The sequence below is a fragment of the Acanthaster planci genome, linkage group LG15 (assembly GCF_054643075.1).
Source record: "Acanthaster planci isolate LZ-2023a linkage group LG15, COTS_SCS, whole genome shotgun sequence".
NCBI lineage: Eukaryota > Metazoa > Echinodermata > Asteroidea > Valvatida > Acanthasteridae > Acanthaster > Acanthaster planci.
Genome location: NC_141791.1, coordinates 5,475,943 through 5,495,842, shown reverse-complemented (window position 1 = coordinate 5,495,842; position 19,900 = coordinate 5,475,943). Strand labels below are relative to the sequence as shown.

The following is a 19,900-nucleotide window of genomic DNA, read 5'->3' as shown; positions in this document are numbered from 1 at the left end:
TCAAGTCAGTGACTACAGTAAAATACAAGTTGCTTAACAGGATCCAAATGTGAGTTTCATTGCATGTGTGGTACATATACACATGTACATGCATACATGTACATGTACACGTGCACCGGTACATGTACATTGTACGTGGGCATGGATCAGTAGTTCGTACATGTATGGTTACATGTACATATACTACGCATATACAGTACGTGTATCTTAGGCTGGAAATCCAACTTGAGTAGGACACAAGAAAGTAATATGGCCCAGTAAGTTACCATCAACAAATAAGAGAACATCTCCAAATCTGTCTTATTTGGGAAGGGGATGCCACTGTTCCAACCATCACAAATTTCACTCAACATTAAAGCTATTCCTAACAGTGCCAAATACGATTTCAATGTGATTTTAGATATACTGTACACTAGAGGTTAGTGTTAATTAATAATCATGCTGACTAAACGGTACATGTACAGTACAAAACGTATCTACGTGTACATGTACATGTAGACCCAATTCTCTGAGGGATGGATGTACATATACATGTACATAGTAAGGAGGTTATTATTTTAGTAATATTTGGAACAAAAAATTACTTCTATAATTGAATTTACATTAATGTATGGTTCTTGACACTACCGGTACCTGTACCAGTACATGTACAGTATGTTACACGTTTGTGCATTTATTCATCAATTTAGAATACATTTGTACGGTACCAATACAATGTGTTCGTATGCCAAAGCTGCATTGTACATCACTGTCCATGTACATATACATACACATGTAGTAACCAGTACTGTATCAGCAAACTGTACATTGCACATATACAGGTACATGTACAATGTACATGTATTGATATAACACATGTACATGAGACAACGGACAATGTATGGTGCTAGTACTAGTATGTACTGCACGATAGTACCAGTATACATGTACATGTACACATGTGTATATTAACTTCTTCTGTTCATCTCAATGCTTTGCTTCTGCTTTGGAGATAATATATTAATTCTGAAACTATACAAAAAAGGCTCCCTTCACTATATTTTTGTCTGAAATTCTAAACCCAAACATGCTTGTGTACGAAACCAATTTATAGTCACAATGTATATTGTACATGTACATGTATTCAAATCACCTTGAAAAGAAATTGACAAGGAACACTATATACCGGTAGGGAATGGTCGTTTGAAAACATCAAAACCTCAAAAAAGTATGAACATCCTAGTGCACTGATTGAGGTTAATTTAACAGCTGAAATTTATACATCTACATGTGCTTGCAAAAAAAAAACAGGACTTTCCAGTTTCCCAACAGCCTGAACAGCATTTACATTTTTCTGCTGTGTTATTTCCATTCACTCAGAATCCTACCTTTGTGCAAATATGTGGCATGAAATATAATCCCGGACTGCAGGGAGAAAAAAAATAACCGGGCACACAGGCAGGATAAGGGCAGACAGCCCAAGGTTCTTTACAGCACTAGAGTGCAGGTTGAGCAGCCTCCTTCCCTTAATCATAAAAAAATGAATGGATTGATAGGGGATTTACACTACAGGTACATGTATGTCCACCCCTCCTCAACTCCTGGGGCTATATTTATTCAAATTGTTCCCAGACCAGGAAAAGGTCTATCTCTTTCTTTTTTCCCCCTCAATCCTAAAAAAAAAATCTGTGTTTTTTATATTTTATGAATGTGGATTTGAGAGAAGTTGAAATGGCTCTGTACATTAAACACATGTATGTTCTGGTACATATACTGTGTAGATGCGTACTTTGTACAGTGCATGGATTATTTCCTAAACAAAACAGGTCTCTTTACAGTGCATACATAAATACCATTTTTTTCTGAGCTGCATGACCAGGGCTTTACCTTAACACAGAACCCAAGGCTACTGAACACGAAAAATATGCAAAACTCTGTATGCCTACAGTACATGTATGTACAGGTACCAGAGTCCAGTGTGTGTGAGTGTACATGTACATACATGATGCAAAAATCCAGGGTAGTGAAAAAGGAACTTGGCCTCACTGAGCCAAGCTACAAAGCAGGGATGGAATATGGAAACAAAATAGTTACATGTACCTGGAGTTCAAAGTACTGTACTGGTACTACAGTGGTGCATTTAGGTACATGTACATGTACAAACCTCTATGTACATGTACATGTATTTGTATACAACAGTACATGTGCAATGTACAAAGTACATGTATGCAAGGGTACCGGTACGTATGTACATGTAATATAACCTAACTAAAGGTATCTCATGTACATGTACATGTCTACCTGAGGGTGGGAATTAAAGGCCTACTTGCACATGTACTGTACGATGTACCACAGTTTGGAATTCAGCCATGCATAGTATAAGTACAGTGCATGCAAACATGTACATACATGTACATATACAATGTATGTACTGTACATGTACCACATATTAGGACTTCCTCAGGTTATGGCAAAGACCCTACCGGTAGATGTATGTGAATGTATACAGACCTGTACATTTATGTATGATGTACATGTACACCTGTTCATGTACATGTACATTCCACTTGTACAGTCTCTACTGTGCATGTAGGCCTACATGTGCATGTAGCATACATGTACATGTATTTATAGAAATATCCTAATATCATGTCCATTAGAATTACATGTAACCGGACATGTGTGTATTTCCTGACTACAAACGACAGACCTTTTGATCTTCCCCCCATAGGCCAATACACTCTTCTATCAATACGCAACTACACACGTATGCTTCTGGTGTATACACATACAGTACGGATACACTGTACATGTATGTGAGTTTCATTCTGCACACCGCAAAAGTACCCAGTAGTACCATCAGGATGAATGCATGTACAGTATACCGATATAGTATAAAAATACAATGAGAAAAATCTGACAAAACTTACTTAAATCATAGAGGAATGTGTTCTTATTCCTCCATACTTAAATACATGTATAAAAATTGAATTTAATATCACACTGTCTCGATTCGGCTCTGGGTATCTGACTCTGACTGCACTATTCTCTGTGGCACAAGATTAGTCTGCTGCCACTGCACATGAACACACGTACACAAATTTATGTTCCTCTCCACCTTTACATCTCATACTCCATGTCGGAACAAATTTCACAATAATTCTGATCAGCTAAGAGTAGGATTTTAGGTTTATGCATCTTAGAGATTAATGTAGCAACATAACCATAAAATTTCACCTTGCGTATGTGGAAAGAAAATGCCCCTTATTGCTCTTGTATTGATTTTCGGCAGAGAAATTAATTGTACAGGTATACTGGTTTCCGATGGGTGGCCAATCTACATGTACTGTAAGTACTGTACCGGTACCTCCGAAACCCTAGATGTCACAAAATTGAAACCGTTTTCCTTTGCACTTTAATAGGGTTCAAATAAAAAAGTGCACCTGTACTATACCAAAAAAGCAATAAGCCAACAGACAAGCAATCAAGCATTTTACTTTTACAGGGTATGTACTTTCAAAATGATGTTGTTCTCAACATGACTCAAGGCAAAAGATCTGAAGTGAAATTGTTAAATGTACCAGTATCTATACATGTATATTTTCCAGCCCACAGGGTCAATTAACTCACAAAGCTCTCAGCAATGGGAATCATTTAAAGACTACATGTACATGCATATATGTATCAATCAGTTTGTTTTAACTAAATTTAAGTTTCAAGTTCAACAATCTTTTTCTAGGAAACTGTATGGAACCATGAAAACTTTATATTTGAAGCTGTGGTAAACAGACAAAATGCAAAAAAAATGAGGCCACCACCTGGCAACTGCATGAAGTGTGTATATGTATATGCAGTAACTGTACTCAAGAGTGGTTTTATTTTTACTGGTAGTCTGTTTTTGCTTTGTTTTGGATACATGTTATAATTCAAACTGATATGTGTGAGTGTACATGTACGTGTACTACTATGCACTATGTAGATGAGCTCACCAGTTTCTCCTTTACCACCTTACACAAAAATACTGTACCAGTATATGGACATACATGTACATGTGCAGGTACAGTACAGCATATACAGTACGTTGGTAGTAATCTAACAAAATAACATACATTTTAAACAGTGCTCAGCAATGCATTCTTGCATGAGCATAAACAGTGGGTCTGTACCTTGACACCTGTCTGTAACTGCAGGATAATTATATCAGAATATATACATGTATTTGAAAAACAGTTTAAGCACAAGACGTCCTTTACAATGCAGGTGTTCTCTTTGCAATGTACATGCACAGGTACATGTGTGCATGTAGCGGTACTGTACATACTGTACATGTACGCGTAAATTCGATTGTTTTTGGACAGGTACAAGTGTACATGTATCTGTGCATGTACTAGTAACAGATTGTACCACAGGTACATGTAACTACTGTACAGTCTGACCTGACAGTATACATGTACATGTACATGCCTACATACAAGTGCCAGTACACTGCCATGACTGTACATGTAGATGTACCGTACATGCACAGGTACATGAACCTGTTCCAGTTGGTACACATAGGATACATGTACAGGTACCGGTACATGTACTGTATGCCACACTATTCTGTAATGCTTGTTTTATGAGGGGAGATGATGGTTGTGCAGGCCACTTTGCAGTGCTCATATGGGTAGTCCACACACAAACATGACAAAGGCAGAAGACAATGAGGAAGTGACCAATGAAGAGGTGTTTGTACAATTTAGGAACTGTGAGGGGGCATGGCAATGTACATGTAAACTAACCACAGATAAAGATATGGGTGATAACCCTTCCTCCAAAAAGCCAGCTGAAGGATTCGTATACCGGTACTGGTAAATACAGTACATGTACATGTACCCTATGAAGTGCAGGCACCTGCAGCGGTACGTTCTGTAGGCAGATGAGTACAAAATGTACATGTGTGTATGTTCAGTATACATGTACATGTACATGTATTGTTTATAAACAAACATATACTGGTACAAGTACCAGTGCCTGTATCAGTACTGCCAATGCCAATGACTTGTAATTTAAAACAAACTGTACAATGTAATACAATGTACAGGTCTGTACATGTACAGTACGCATCATGTACACAATGTTCGTGTACATGCATGTACCGGTATGTACCAGTACACGTGCGAGTACTGTGCGAGTACCATATATTTATACCATAAACAGTACAGAACACAGACCTGCAACTTCACATTCAGCCGGTGAGCAAGTGGATGAACATGCCCAGGCATGCACTGCATGATAATAGCCATTATCCAATATACCGGTACATGTTAAGTAGTGTTGGGTTGGAATGATGTTTGCCTGTACATGCACGTGATGACATCCATAATAAATTTACCTACAACATGTACCACACGAAAGTGACATGCCATCAGGATTTAAACACAGATCCCTGCATTTCATTTGCCTTGCATGCATGTATTAGAAACCCATTATCATATACTGTACATGTACACGTGTACACTGTACAAGATGTACATGTACATTGTGCATGCACTATACATGTTTTGGCTGAGTACTGTGGCCACTCCTGTGATGAACAAGGACCTCCATCTGATTAATCCATACACCAGCACACATGACAACAATGACCTCTAGCAATTGCACCTGTGTACATGTACATACCAGTACATATAAGTCTGATAATCAGTAGCACCCTACATGTGTACACAGTGTGTGCGAGTTACATTAAGTATACGTTATACTGTATGCTACATGTACATGTGCATGTACACACATGCATATTAGTTGTACCGGGTACATTGTACATGTACATGCACATGTACTAGCACATGTATGTACATGTACATTGTATACAATGTATGTACATGTATGTCAGTGAACAGCAGAACAGCCCAATTTCAAGGAACTGACATAACCTTTTATATTTTACGGTACACATACATGTACATGTACTACCTGTACATGGCAGAGAAGCAGCCTATCATTAAACAGTCCTGTTGTAGACCTACAGGTGTTTAAGTAAACATGCACAGTGTGCACATGTACATGTACAGTGTACAGTAAATGTTTGCATAAAATTGGCTCAACAAATTTCTCAAAATTCACTTAGATAAACGGTATAGACTGACATTGTACTGCAGTGCATGTGCAGGTTCTTGTAATAAACAGTTCATTTGCACACCATCAGAACACAAAATAAATCAAATTCATTTACCGGTACCTGTACATTTCATAAAACATGCCGCTGGACCTTTGTGCAGACTTACAGTGTCATCCGCAAATTAGGCCCAACTCCGGCCGAGTGTTCCCTGACATGGCACACTTGAACAAATCTCAGATACATGTAGGAAATTCTACAAAGCTTATAAATTCAAATAAATCATTGTTACCTCTTCTCACAAAGTTCTACAATTTTATAAGAAAATTGTTTCTTTTGAAACCTGTTTGTACATATATGATAAAAGAGCTCACTGTGCAAAGTAAAAAAAAAGAAAATCAAGCCAAAATAGAACCTTATTGAACTTTTTATCGGGTACACAAAGCTAAGATCTATGAACAGGACTGTTTAAATTTGATGAAAATTTCCCTTTTATATTAAATCTGAGGTAAAAATATTCTGGGTACCGGTACATTACATGTATGTGCACATGTATTTATACTGTACATTCACGTACAATTTCTAAATGGCCTCCCAGTGTACAGTACTGTACACTGTTTTTGCTATATCTGCTTTAGGCACGTCGACACAGCACCATTGCATTCCTGAGAGCAATGAAAGCACAACATCTGGGGAATGCGTAGGAGTATGTACATACATGCACATGTATACAAGCACATGAAAAACTCAATTCTTAATTTTACTGGAATTTTTTTTTGGACAAAGGGGGGGGAGGGGGAACACAATGTACATGTACCATACAAACCAGTACCAAACACAGTATGGACATGATAGAAGGCCACTTGGTTTCATACAGCACATGTACCGGTGCATGTATGTATCAGTTCTCTATACCGAACATTTGGCTGTACCGAACATCGTCCTTGGCTCCCAATATTTGTGCACAAAACCTACCGAACATTATGCAGTTGCAAATCAACTGAAATTCACCATGCCACGCATCAGAGATCGATCCTGAGCAGTAGCTTCACGACTTTTAGGATAAATTAAATATCAATTTTGAAACTCAAGATTTCATGAAGAAACAAAAATAATTAACAGATACATTTCTAGAAACCTCAAATGTGAATGCAACAGCAAAACATTGTGAAAACAGCGAATCACAGTATCACAAGAGGGTGCATTTCAGTTAGACAAGGGAGGGCGCTATTCAACATGGCAACGAAACGTTTGGCAGTTAATTTCGCTATACCAAACTACCGCTGTACCGAACATTTAGCATGGACCCCATTTTGTTCGTTATAGCGGCGTTCCACTGTTCATGTACATGTAAATGTGACATACATTGTACAAAAGAACTGGCAGTTTACGTTTTGAATCGTGCACATGTATTGTATACATGTACGATGCACGTTCCGATGTACATGTACTGTAGTTATTCTCAAAACAGCGTGTACACCTACATGTACACTGTACATGTATCAGTCCATGTCAATTAACTCATGGATTTGTGATGTCTGTCGCTTTGCAGTCAGCGAAGATGGCACTGGGGAGCAAGTAATCAAGTTTATGCCACTTTCCTTTACATACGTGTACATGTACATGTATACTGGTACTGTATTTTGGTTTTTGTCTGAGACTAGGTGTACACTGAAAATAACCATACCGATACATTGTACTGTGTATGCCTATATGCCAGGCATGCAACTTGGACTTTGACATAAAAATTAGGAAATTCCACTCTTTAACAGACCTTGTACAGTGTTTTTCAATTTTCAAGGGCATGAGTGTGAAGTGACAAACGAAGAAATCAGCTGATCTGAGGAAAAGTTGCATGCCTGGCAGACATGAATACATGTACGTATGTACAATATCATTCACAGTTCTGCTTAAAAACATACTGTATATGTAAATCCCCAAAAGGTTTGACAAACTGAGACTGAAAAACCAGTGGCTTTTCACTTCAAATGAAAGAAGAGGTAAGGGACTGAATTGATGTTTTTGTATAACTCGAGAGAGAATGTCTATTGAGATTCATCTAAGCCCCAAAAGTCCTCCAAGAGCCACTGATACTGATAGCTTTTTGCACTCATTGGCAAATTCTACAGGAGTCAGGGAATTAAAGCTCAACTTCTGCGATTCACAATAGTGCGCCTGCAAGACTTTGCAATGCCCTTTCCAAACGCGCACTGGGTTGACAGATTTCGCACACTGTGATTGGCCAACGCGAATGGGAACTACAGGCTAATCATTTACATCATCCTCCATGTACATGTAAGTTGGCCACCAGTCCAACCATTCTCCTGGAGCCCATGTAGGACACTGCCTCACAAGAGAGAATTCTCTCCTTTGTGGCCTTACTGAAGCGAGACACCAGCTTGGCCACTACCGAAGAGTTCAGCTCCTGCATGCATGACCTGAAGATTTGGAATAAGATCACTGCTTGAGCTTGAGCTGCTACAATCTCTGATTGATTGATGACTACTAAGTGAACTCATGGCATTCAAATGGCCCAACAAGCCTTTGACACTTCCCTGATATCTGTTTGTTCTGGAAACAGATATCAGGGAATATCATGGAAATACAGGAATACATGTACCTTGTATTTCTTGGCAAGGTTCTGGCTGATCTTCTGCTTGCGTAGTTTCTGTTTCTCGATGAACTCCTCTACCAGGTCCTCGCAGGTCAGTAAGTTCTCCCTGGGCTCCCAGGTGTCTTCCTCGGGGCCATAACCTTGCCATCGGACGCGGTACAGAGGCCTCCCCTGGGAAATAGACAAGTAGAGGAGTTTTTTCTTATAATTATATCTTTTCCTTTAAAATGTTGCAAATGGGCTCTTTAGCTGATACTGACAACTCACTGAAACCTCCATCTCCAATTCACAGCCTTATTGGCACCATTTACATGTACCGGTAAATGCAAAGTTTATGTTGTATTTAACTACAATGTACAACTCTAGAAATTGCTCCTTTTTGTGTCAATCAACATAATCAACCTGATTTTTCATTATTGTGCAGCCACTTTAATCTGCATTTACAGTGGTTAGATTTTACTTTTTGATTGATTAGGGCCCTAAGAAGTCTTTTTTTTGAAAGTTTCACTGAGTGATTTCCCGAGTATCACATTAGAAAATGCTAAACAGTCTGCGATCAAGTTCTGAAATACCTGTACACTGCAATATTAAACGCTGCAATTTGTAGTAGACGGCATTGTTTGCATTTACTACAGACAGTACATGTACATGTATACCTCATTATCTTCAGACAAACTTGAATTCTCAATTCTGATTGGTCAATCCATGGCAACAAGCAGTGTGACATACATATAACCGTATTGCACGGTTCATATCAAACCCCATGTTCTACATGGAACTCAACGCATTACACTAAAAGCAAAACTCACAACTGGAAAATTTACCTTAAATTCAAAGGTGGCGGGTTTGTGTGCACTGGCCTGATAACATTTTGTATTGCACGTCAAGTTTGCTTGGAGATAAATTTGTTATCACGCTCATGCTCGTGGAACACAGAATAACATAGTGCATCTGTGCCCCGTATGCCACTCCGCCTTCAGCCTTATGGCATACAATGTACATGTATGGGGCGCTGACACGCTACATACATGTATATATAATATCCTGTGTTCAACTCACACTTGTGTGATAACTAATATCAGTCTTCTCAGCAAACTTTGATACCGGTAGCAATGCACAGGCACATTTAATATCCCATTCACTGACAACTGAAATTAAAACATACCTGATGCCAAATTTATTGTGCATGGTTATAATTTACATGTGTACTTTGACAATCTTAGTAGTAATCCTACGTACGGTAATATGTCATTACTTGTCATTAATTTGAATCATTATTTTTGGGACAAGTCAGTGTGAACATTAAGAGCAGTACGGCCATTCAATACAGTAATTAAAAAGCCCCTAACACAGTGTTTAATCTAGTATTTTATCTTTGCTACAAAAACTAACGTCCTACCAGGCCAAGCCACATAATGTGCAAACCCACAGCCATTACTAGTTATTCTCATGAACAAATGAAAATAATCAAGTGCCCTGCAACAGGCTCACATGCAAAAAATTTGAGACCAAAACATGCCAAAATCCATGCTAAATCAGAGCCAGAGCCAAATGTTCTTTTTGTCTGAGGTTTTGCATCTTTGCCTGGAGCATGTACAGTTTACAGTATGTACATGTACCAGTATGAATTTTATGCATATCAACAGCATTCTGAATGAATTTTGGGTGAAAAATTAAACATTATACATGTACATGTACATTGTACTGTACGCAACCCATAAAGATTTCTAACACATAATGAGAGCCTGTTGTCAAAGAGTCCTTCTGTGAATGAAACTTATTCTTATTCGTAGCTGTTGTCCATTGAGGCGGGTACAAATAGAACAGAAAAGATGCCATGTTGGCACACGCGCACCAACGACTGATTCCTGAGCATCATAATGTCCAGTGTATAGTTTCGATAAGGTCATACTGGTAGCTACCAAACCTTGCGGCTATCAGGAATCAGTTGTCGGCACACATGTGCTATCACGGCATGCTTTTTGTGAATGGTCCATGAGGCTGGCAAGCCATAATGTCTTCTGCAGGACATTAACTTACAGTTTAAGTCACTTTATGGAGAAGATGGCGACTTTGAGCTCGACAATAAGAGCATAAAATTTCTGATTTGAAGGGGAAATTTCTCTTTTCTTCCCTTACGCGAGTAAACCTTACCATCATTATATTGGGATCTCCAAGTCTCACATGATCCTTAGCCAGGTGCATACATGTACATGTAAGATAGTTTAAGGACCATTTTGGAGGTGAATTCAGAGGATTTTGATTGAGGGTATAACACTTTTTGAGTGAAGTGAATTAATGGAAGCAAAAGTATTAGGAAGGACCTACATGTACATGTAGGACTCTACTATTGCCTGACGATGTCGAAATGATAAAAAATGCGATTTGTACATGTAGAGTCCAAGTTACACAGTCTACAGTTGGCCAAAGCTATAGGCTACATATGCAGGTGTCTCCAATCAGATAAAAAAATGAACAGATCTGGAAAATGAATTTGGTCAATGGCCGACCACTTTTTTTAACATGTGTGTTGGGCCTAGGGCACGATGGCTGTCCAGTACCTGGGCTCAATGTACATGTACAATAAGGGGATTCGGAAATGTTGGATTATCTTCAAGTTAATGTTACAGTAAATGTTGTTTGAAATATATGTACTAGTACCTTTATTGTAATTCACATTTGCGACACAATAAGAAGTGGATGGGGGATTTACAATGATAAACATTCAGCATGGACAGGATTCTAAACAAATGACAAAATCTTCAAACCAACAGGAAAAAAGAAAGGACGGATGGGTTGGGACCTACAGGACCAACCCATTAAACAGAAACAAATTTCTCGGTATCCATTAGCTCTCATGGGGGAAAATCTACACTGTACTGGTAGGTGCCAGCACTTTTATGAAAGTTTAGTAATCATGTGCAATGAATATTCATGAACGTATGTACACACACGTGCAGTATAAATACCCTGTGCTGACATTGTCCATCCATGCTGTAGATTCATGATCCAGCGCGGACCCGGCACACCTTCAGTGTACATGTACATCACACAACCTGCATACACGTACAGTACATGTACAGCATATACACATGCGTCGATGAGGCAAATCCAGAAAATCGCTATGTGACGTCTGTAGTTTCAGTGTGTCGCGGGACACCCTGCTGTATGAATCATGCTATTTCCGACACTCTAAAACAAAGCGACACCCTTTAATTCCGACATGAGCTCCGATTCAGCGCAGTGCAGACTGTAAACTAGTAATTCGCGATGCCCCTTGCGCTGCAATTTCTACTTTTCCAGTACGAATTTTAAGTACATAATCATTGCTTTTTTATTTTTAAGCATACTCAAAATTGTTCGAGTACATTTTGTTTATAGTTTTTGAGCTATCTCAAGTCGCAAATGGTGACTTTATGGTGAAAATATGATTGCATTTGGTTGCATTTGTGACTGATTTAGGTACTAATTGAAGCATTGCCTAGGACTCAGGCGAAAAAACATACGAGCTACCCTGAAGAGGCCAAAATCCTCCGAATTCACCTCCAAAATGGTCCTTCAACTGTCTAATGCACCCAGTTTAGGATCATGTGAGAATCAGAGATTCCATTAATGATGGTAAGGTTTACACAAATTGGGGAAGAAAAGAAAAATTTCCCCTTTGAATCAGATACGGTCTTGTGGTTTAGCTCCAAGTAGCCATCTTCTCTATTAAGTGTTTCAAATTGTACGCTAATGTGCCTGAAGACAATGCCATGATGCAGCTGCTGAGCAAGCGGACCATTCACAAAAAAACGTGCGTGTTGGCACATGCCCGCCGACAACTGTTTCCTGAGTAATGAACATTCAGTAACACCCTGTGATCACTTTGAGTTGTACAGTGGACATTGCGCTATTCAAGAAACAGTTGTTGGTACGCGTGTGCCAACACGGCATGCTGTTTTGGAATGGTCCGCTAGCTCAGCCGCACTGTGACATCCTCTGCCCTCTTTGAGTATGCAGTTTGAACTGCTGAATAAAAAAGATGGCTAATTTGAGCTCAACGACAAGAGCATTTCCGGTTTGAAGGGGATATTTCTCTCTTCCATAATTTGACTAAACGTTACCATCATTATTGGAATCTCTGTAAGCCTTAGCCAAGCGCATTACACAGTTTAAGAACTGTTTTGGCGGTGAATTCAGTTATTCTTTTAAAATAGCAGCATGTGTCACAAATTTATGTTTATACACCAAAATTAAAAGCAGAACAAAATATGAACATTTTAGGGGTAACCGATAGTGGGTTAATTGGTCAGTCTGAAGCCCCGATCCGACAAAAACAAAACTGCATTTTTTTATATCAGCTCAACAGCATGCGGGTTAAAGCCGGGTTCCAGTCACGGCCTCCATGTAGCAGGCGAGCAACAGACCTTCACTGGAAATCGGGAACGTGTAGTGTGTGCAAGCAGGTCGGATTCCAGTCCTGTATGTGCAACGCACTATACAACTAGACTTGAGAACGGATGAATTACGTCTACAAAAGTAACGCTGTCTCTCACTTATTTTTCTCAATTTTGCAGTCCATGGACATGGTTCGTTCTGAAATTCCTAAACCCCACAGACATGCCAGACGGATCTATAGGCCTCAAAGAACTTGTAAACGTGAAAAATTAGTTTCTTCATCAAGTTAAACCAAGAACAAATTAGAACCAAATTTGTGGTCGTTTTGTACACAACTTTTATACCCTGAACGTCAGTCGTAATGAAATGAAGCTAACACCCAACCAAGGCTAGGCCCAGGCCTAATAGTTAGTAGTAATCATGCTATCCGTGTTGAGCTTGTTGAATACTTTGAACCAGGAAAATCATTGTCAAAAAATGCCATGCCTACCCACCTCATGCTTGGTCACACCTAGAATCTTCTCTACCTCATATATGTTCTCACTTTCGCTGAAATCATAACCTTCTTCGATGGTTTCGTCACTTTCTGGCGTGGAATTCTCGCCGGCTCTCTCCTCCGCTGCCATTTTGTCATCAACCATGGACGCGCCCTGGTCATAGGTCTGGTACCATATATTTTTTTGCCGACGAGTAGCACAATAATACGGTACATGAAAAATCCACAAATAGTCCGGTGGCAAACAGCTGGAAGTCTTTATTGTCCCCGATAAAAATACTGAATGATTGGGGGCGCTCGAGTCCGTGTATGGTCCCAGCACTTTTTATCCGTTTTTCGATTTGACACCAAAAAACGAAAACTGAAAAACAAAACTAAACGAAAACAAATAATTTTTCATTTTTTAGTGTGAAAAAAAAAACCAAAATCAAAAAAAGGAGTTTTTCTCGTTTTTTCCAATTGAAACAAAGAAAATGAAACATTCGTGTTTTCAATTTTTGTTTCTTTTTCAACATGAATACGAAATCTATCGATGCACTTTTGGAAAAAAAACAAAAAACAAAAACAGGTCAAAGTAAGATACTACTCTCTGCAAAATATTGCCTGCAGCTTTGACGGACAAGTGGGCCAGTATGATATCCTAGCAATAATTGTGGTGCTTTGTTTGCTCATCGCAATGACCAGGAAATATGGAACGAAAAATGTCTAACATTAGATCTTCTTTTGCCATTACAAATAATAATTTTTTTTCACTTAGATACACTGTTATATTATCCATGCAATGTTTGTAAATTCATTTTGTCTGTCCAAAACATCAGTTTATCTTGGTACAAATTTAAATTAACACACTGACCACCACTGGACAAATTCATAAATTTAAGTTAAAAATGTTTGTTTCATCACAAAGAATGATCATGGTATCCCATGAAATACGATACCGTTTGTATGAATGTCGTAATAAAAATGATTCAAGTAAAACACAAAATGTTATCAACAGCTTTACTATTTATTCCCAAAATAACTCCAGAAGAAAGCGTTCGATAAGGGCAATAACTGCACATGTAGGGCCGCAGCCTAATACAAACAACCGCGCAAGCAATAAATTTTATGTTGTTAGATCATACGAGGCACCAACGATACTAAGATTTATGGATGTACTGCGGCGATGATCATAAGGTAAGGGGTCCCACGATTGTGAAATAGGTGGTGCGTGTCAATCAGCGCTCGCTACGGACATATCACCGGGCTTGCCAGAAAGTTGTAACTGGCCAGGTGTTATATGGACCGGACAGTTCGAACTCATTTTGTGTCCTTCCTCCATAAATGCACCGATCAATACGGTGTCGTGATTTGCCAATTGCACGCGCGCATAAGAAGCTAAAGTTTCGAGGGCGGTGGCGCCGCAGTTTTGGCGTCTTTTACGGCTTACATAGAAGGCTTAGATAAGAAGGCAGTCAGGCAGAATATACAGATACGAGTTTTGTTCTGCTTCGTGACGCTCGCAGTTTTCCCCCAACCATCATTCTCAAAAACTGTGGCACGCAGTAAGTACAAACCGAAAGGACAGTATAGAGTGTTAAAATTTTTATGTAAATAAATAATAAAAATATTTAATAGCAAATACCTGTATTATCTGCGAAATGGATGTGCCTCCGTATTTGACTCTGGCGATGCAAGATTTGCATTTTGAGGCAACTTTGACTGCATTATCTGCAAACTTTGGGTTTCCATAAAAACTGGCGGCCCGTACTGGTACAGAACGGTCCACTAAGAATTTATTAAAAAAAAAAGTAATGGGCACCTAATTAATAACGAGAAGTGCAATTGTTGTTCAAAACGATATATTAAAGTAAAACGCTTATATATTGTAGGACTTTTTGGCCTTTTTTTTCCTGTGACACCTCGACCTTCGTTCTATCAATAATTTCCCAATGCGTGCAACTCGGTTTGATTAGGTCCCAGGGACGTAGAGATTGTCGTTTTGTCTTGTTTGTATTTTCCATCGCATTCCTCTGGTTGTTGTTGTGTTGTATACGGTGCTGCGTTTTTCTTTCTAATTTTTGTATGGTTTAATTCATTTTGTTTTATCATTATTATTTTTTGCGTGGTTTACTTCGATTTGGCGGTGGAATGTGGCATGGTGTGGGGTGCAACTGCATCTCACACCCTCAGCATCCCGCCAAAAGAAGAAAATCTGCGAAAATATGTGGATCCAGCACCATTCAGCTCTAGCTCTTTTCCAATTTGCAAACTCGAGCTAATTGTTGCAGTGAAACATTCCAGGCAGGCGATATACTGTTATCTGGTAAGATATTTCGAATTCGGTATTCATGGTGTTTCAGAAATGCTGACGTTGGATTTTAGAGTAGGCCTAATCCGCTCTGGGGCTCCACAGCTTTTATATTGTGGCCATACCGTTGGAAAAGCATGAACGTGGTTGGGACAATAAAACGTGAAGACCAATCTGTAGCCGAGTCGTCCACAGCAGAATTATTGGTTTTGATTCCGCATACAAGAAAAATTCAACACCACGACGCGTGGAGCGATCAAGTTATCATTGGATCCCCCTTCTATCAAGCTTTCATGTCCGGACTTAAAACCGTAGCACCAATATCTGCAGAATATGGTAAGAGTTGATACAGTTACGCTGCTGCATTTTCAATTCCTCCGTAGTCCAAAAGAAATTTACTTCATCGGACTTGACTCAGCGTACAGTTGACTCTACACATTTGAAATTTAAAGCTTTGAAGCTAAATTAAGAAATTCACATCAGCCAACCATGGTGTCACTGGAAGGTTGCATGATCCTCTTTCCACTGCGGGTGCATTCATTCCCATTTTGCAAACCAATATGGAGTATTCGGGCCAAAGAAGGCAAGATCTCGGGCCATAATCACCGACCCACATATGTTAGCATAATCTGGAGATCAAGAATCATTGCCCCTGTGCTCGGTATTTCTGTACGATTCTGCTTTTGTTTACGTACACCTTGTTAGGCCTTTCCAACGCAAAGATGGCTCCCTATGTTGGAACATGAAAAGGATGAAGATTATCCAAATCTGGCAATCATGCTGTCATCTGAAAGGACACAAGTTTCTCTATCCATTGATGTAAGTTTCATCTCCATATTTGCTACAATCACGGAAATATAGGCGAAAGAAGGCAAAAATTGTTCGTATTTCTGGGCGATTCTGCCCTTGTCTCGCTTTACCGGACCTCGTCCCACATAAGGACGGTTCCCTATATTCGAGGGCAAACAGTCTGAACAGCATCCAAATGTGGCGATCGTTTTCAATCATATGAGGAGCAAAACGTCCTCTATCCACTGATGTGACACGAAAGAATGTAAGAGTTGGCGATTGCTTATTAGTCACTTTGTGCAATTTTGCCTTTGTCAACAGGTTACTGGGCATATTCCCATGCAAAAATAGCTCCCTTTAATCGAGCAGGAAGAGTTCTAGATACGTACGCCAGCAGTTATTCCACCAGTGACCTATTAGCTCTCAGAAAGCAAAAACATATCCAGAAAAGTTCAATTTAGGAGGGAAAAAAACCAAGTCGTTTATTTAGATAACATTTTTCAGACAAGTCCCATGAGGTTTGTGCTTGGGACGTCAAGAGGCGTCCATGCACGGAACTCTTTTCAATGGAGCATACGGTCTTAAAAATGTCCAAAGCTGGCAATTGTTACACGAAAGGGCACAAGTTCTATTAACTGAGGTAGGTTTAATCTCTGTATATACTCTAGTTAGGGAAATCTAAACGAAAAAGAAAGGGAAAAAAAGGACTGTTGCGCTTTTTATTTGTCACTTTGTGTAATTCTACTTATGTCCACAGGATACTTGGCCTCTTCGCGATAAGATGGCTCACTATATTTTGGGGTATATAATAAGCCTGAAAGTTGTCCACATCTGGCAGTTGTGTCATTTGAAAAGGAAATAGGTCAGCTATCCAATGATGGAAGTACTATGTCCTTATTAATCTCTTTAGTTAGAGAAATACTGGTGAAAGAGGGCAAGCATTTTTGGCCATCTGCTTCACATTTTTGTGCGATTCTGCCTCTGTTTGCACCTTACAGTGCTTTTTTGGAGCAAATATGGTGCCCTATTTGCAAGGATAAACAGTCTGAAAATTGTCCAAATCGAGCAATCGTTGGGTCACTTGAGTTGAAAAGGGCATTTGTTTCTCCATCCAGTGATGTAAATTTCTTAATTATATTTTTGTAGTTTACGAAATATCCGTGAAAGAAGGCTTGAGGTTTTGTTCCACTACTTGCTATTTCTGTGCAATTCTGCCTTTGTTTACACCTGTGAGAGTTTTTCCAGCTCAAAGAACACTCCTTATATTCGAGCATAAAACGCCTGAAAGTTTTCCCACCTTGGTCATAAGCGCACAAGTATACCTATTCATCGATCAAGTTTCATATCCACATTTTCTGTAGCTGAAAACATAGGAATGCAAGAGTGTTTGTTACTGCTTCCTATTTTTTGTGCATTATCCCTTTGTCCACAGGTTACTTGCTCATCAGAGTCCCATGAAAAGATGGCTTCATATATCGTAGTAGAAAGGGGCTGAAAACTATCCGAGTCTGGCAATCACGGTGGATTCTGAAAGGGCACACAATTTTTTCTATCCTGTAATGTAAGTTTCAAAATCTATATTGGCTCTATTTAAGGAAATATCGGCAAAAAGGCTGGGGTTATTGTCCTACTGCCTCCTACTTTTGTGCAATTTCGCTTATGTCCACATGTTAGTGGTGATCGAGCTGCGCATAGATGCCTCCATATATCTGACCATAAAAGGCATGAAAATTACCTTAATCATGCTCATATGAATCACATGTTTCTTCATCAGATGACCGAAGTTTCATATCGCTCGGCCTATCTGGAGTAGAGGAAATAATTTCCAAAGAAAGTAACGGTTTTTGTTCTACTGGTTTCTATTTTTTTGTGCAAGTCTCCCCTTGATCACAATTTACTGCGCAAAGTTAGCTCTCAAAATATTCGAGCATAAAAGGTCTGAAAATGATCCAAATCTGGCAAACGTTGTGTCATCTGAGAGGGGCACAAATTTTTCATCCTGTGATGTGAGTTTCATATCCTTATTTGTAATAGTTAAAAAAAGGTGAAAGAGGCCAACAGTTCTTGTATCATTCTGCTTCCTATTTTTGCGCGTCTCCCTTGCCCAACGTTACTTGCAAATTCCCTTGTAAAGTTGGCTCCATATATTCGAGCATAACAGGTTCAACATTTATCAAAATCTAGTGATTTACGTCATTTGCTGTAGTAAAGGAATTATCCCCGAATAAAGGCAAAAGTTCTTTTCTGACTGCTTCCTATTTTTGAGCAGCTATCCTTTGTCCATACGTTACTCGCAAATTAACATGTGAAGTTGGCTCCATATATTCGAGTAGAAAGGGCTATATATTATCAAAACCTTGCAAACGTGGTGTCAACTGAAAGGGCACATATCTGAATCCCGTGATGTACGTTTCATATCTATTTTGCTGTATTTCAGGAACTTTCCTCGAAAGATGCCAGCATTTCTTGTACAACTGCCTATTATTTTGGTGTTAGTTTCCCTTTGACAACAAGTTAATTGCAAACTCCTACGTCTAGTTGGCTTCATATATCTGAGCATAAAAGGTGTGAAATTTATCCAAACCTTTCAATTGTGATGTCATCTGAAAGAACACATAGTCCTCGTCTGAAAGGGCACATGATTTTCTATCCAGTAAATTTCGTTTTGCTGAAAATAAGGAAATGTCTGCCAAAGAAGGGTACAGTTTAAGCCCGGCTGCTTCCTTTTTTTGCGCATCTCCCTTTCTCCACATGTTACTTGTATATTCCCACACAGTTTTCCTCATATATTCGTGCATAAAAGGTCTACAGATTAAACAAATCTGCAAACGTGCTTTCATCTCAAATGGCATAGGTTTCCCCACACATTTAGGTAAGTTTTATATCCATATTTGCTGTAGTTAAACTAGTGCTTCCAAATTCGCTGCGGTTCTGCCATGTCCTAACCTTGCTGGAAAACCTCCCGATCTACATGTACATTGCTCAATAATATATATCCAACCATAAAAAGCCTGCAAATGGTCGAATCATACAATCTTTGCATCATCGGAAGGTTCACAGTTTTCCCTATCCAATGCGATAAGTCTCATTCATATTTGATTTTGTTAGAGAGATATTTTCTACAGACCTTTGAAATATTTACCCTGCTGATTCGAAATTCACTGCAGTTTTGCCATGTCCTAATCCTGCCAGCAAACTTCCTATGCAAGATTGTTCCATATATCCAATCATCGAAGCCTGGAAATGGTCCAAATC

At 39.1% G+C, this 19,900-nt stretch overlaps 1 protein-coding gene across 4 annotated transcripts in view; it reads right to left on the bottom strand.

Annotated features, from left to right (window-relative positions):
- Positions 1 to 13,745, bottom strand: part of LOC110990429 (uncharacterized) — a 33,551-nt gene extending 19,806 nt beyond the window's left edge. For 3 of the 4 annotated variants that reach the window (XM_022255431.2, XM_022255432.2, XM_022255433.2), the window contains exons 1-2: positions 13,565 to 13,744; positions 8,697 to 8,861 (exon numbers count right to left, since the gene is read on the bottom strand). In XM_022255431.2, coding sequence (XP_022111123.2) covers positions 8,697 to 8,861; positions 13,565 to 13,711 — 312 coding nt within the window. In that variant the 5' untranslated portion in view covers positions 13,712 to 13,744. Of the gene's footprint in view, positions 1 to 8,696; positions 8,862 to 13,564 lie in introns of all 4 variants that reach the window. The other variant, XM_022255430.2, reaches the window with a different exon arrangement.
- Positions 13,746 to 19,900: the final 6,155 nt, after the last annotated feature.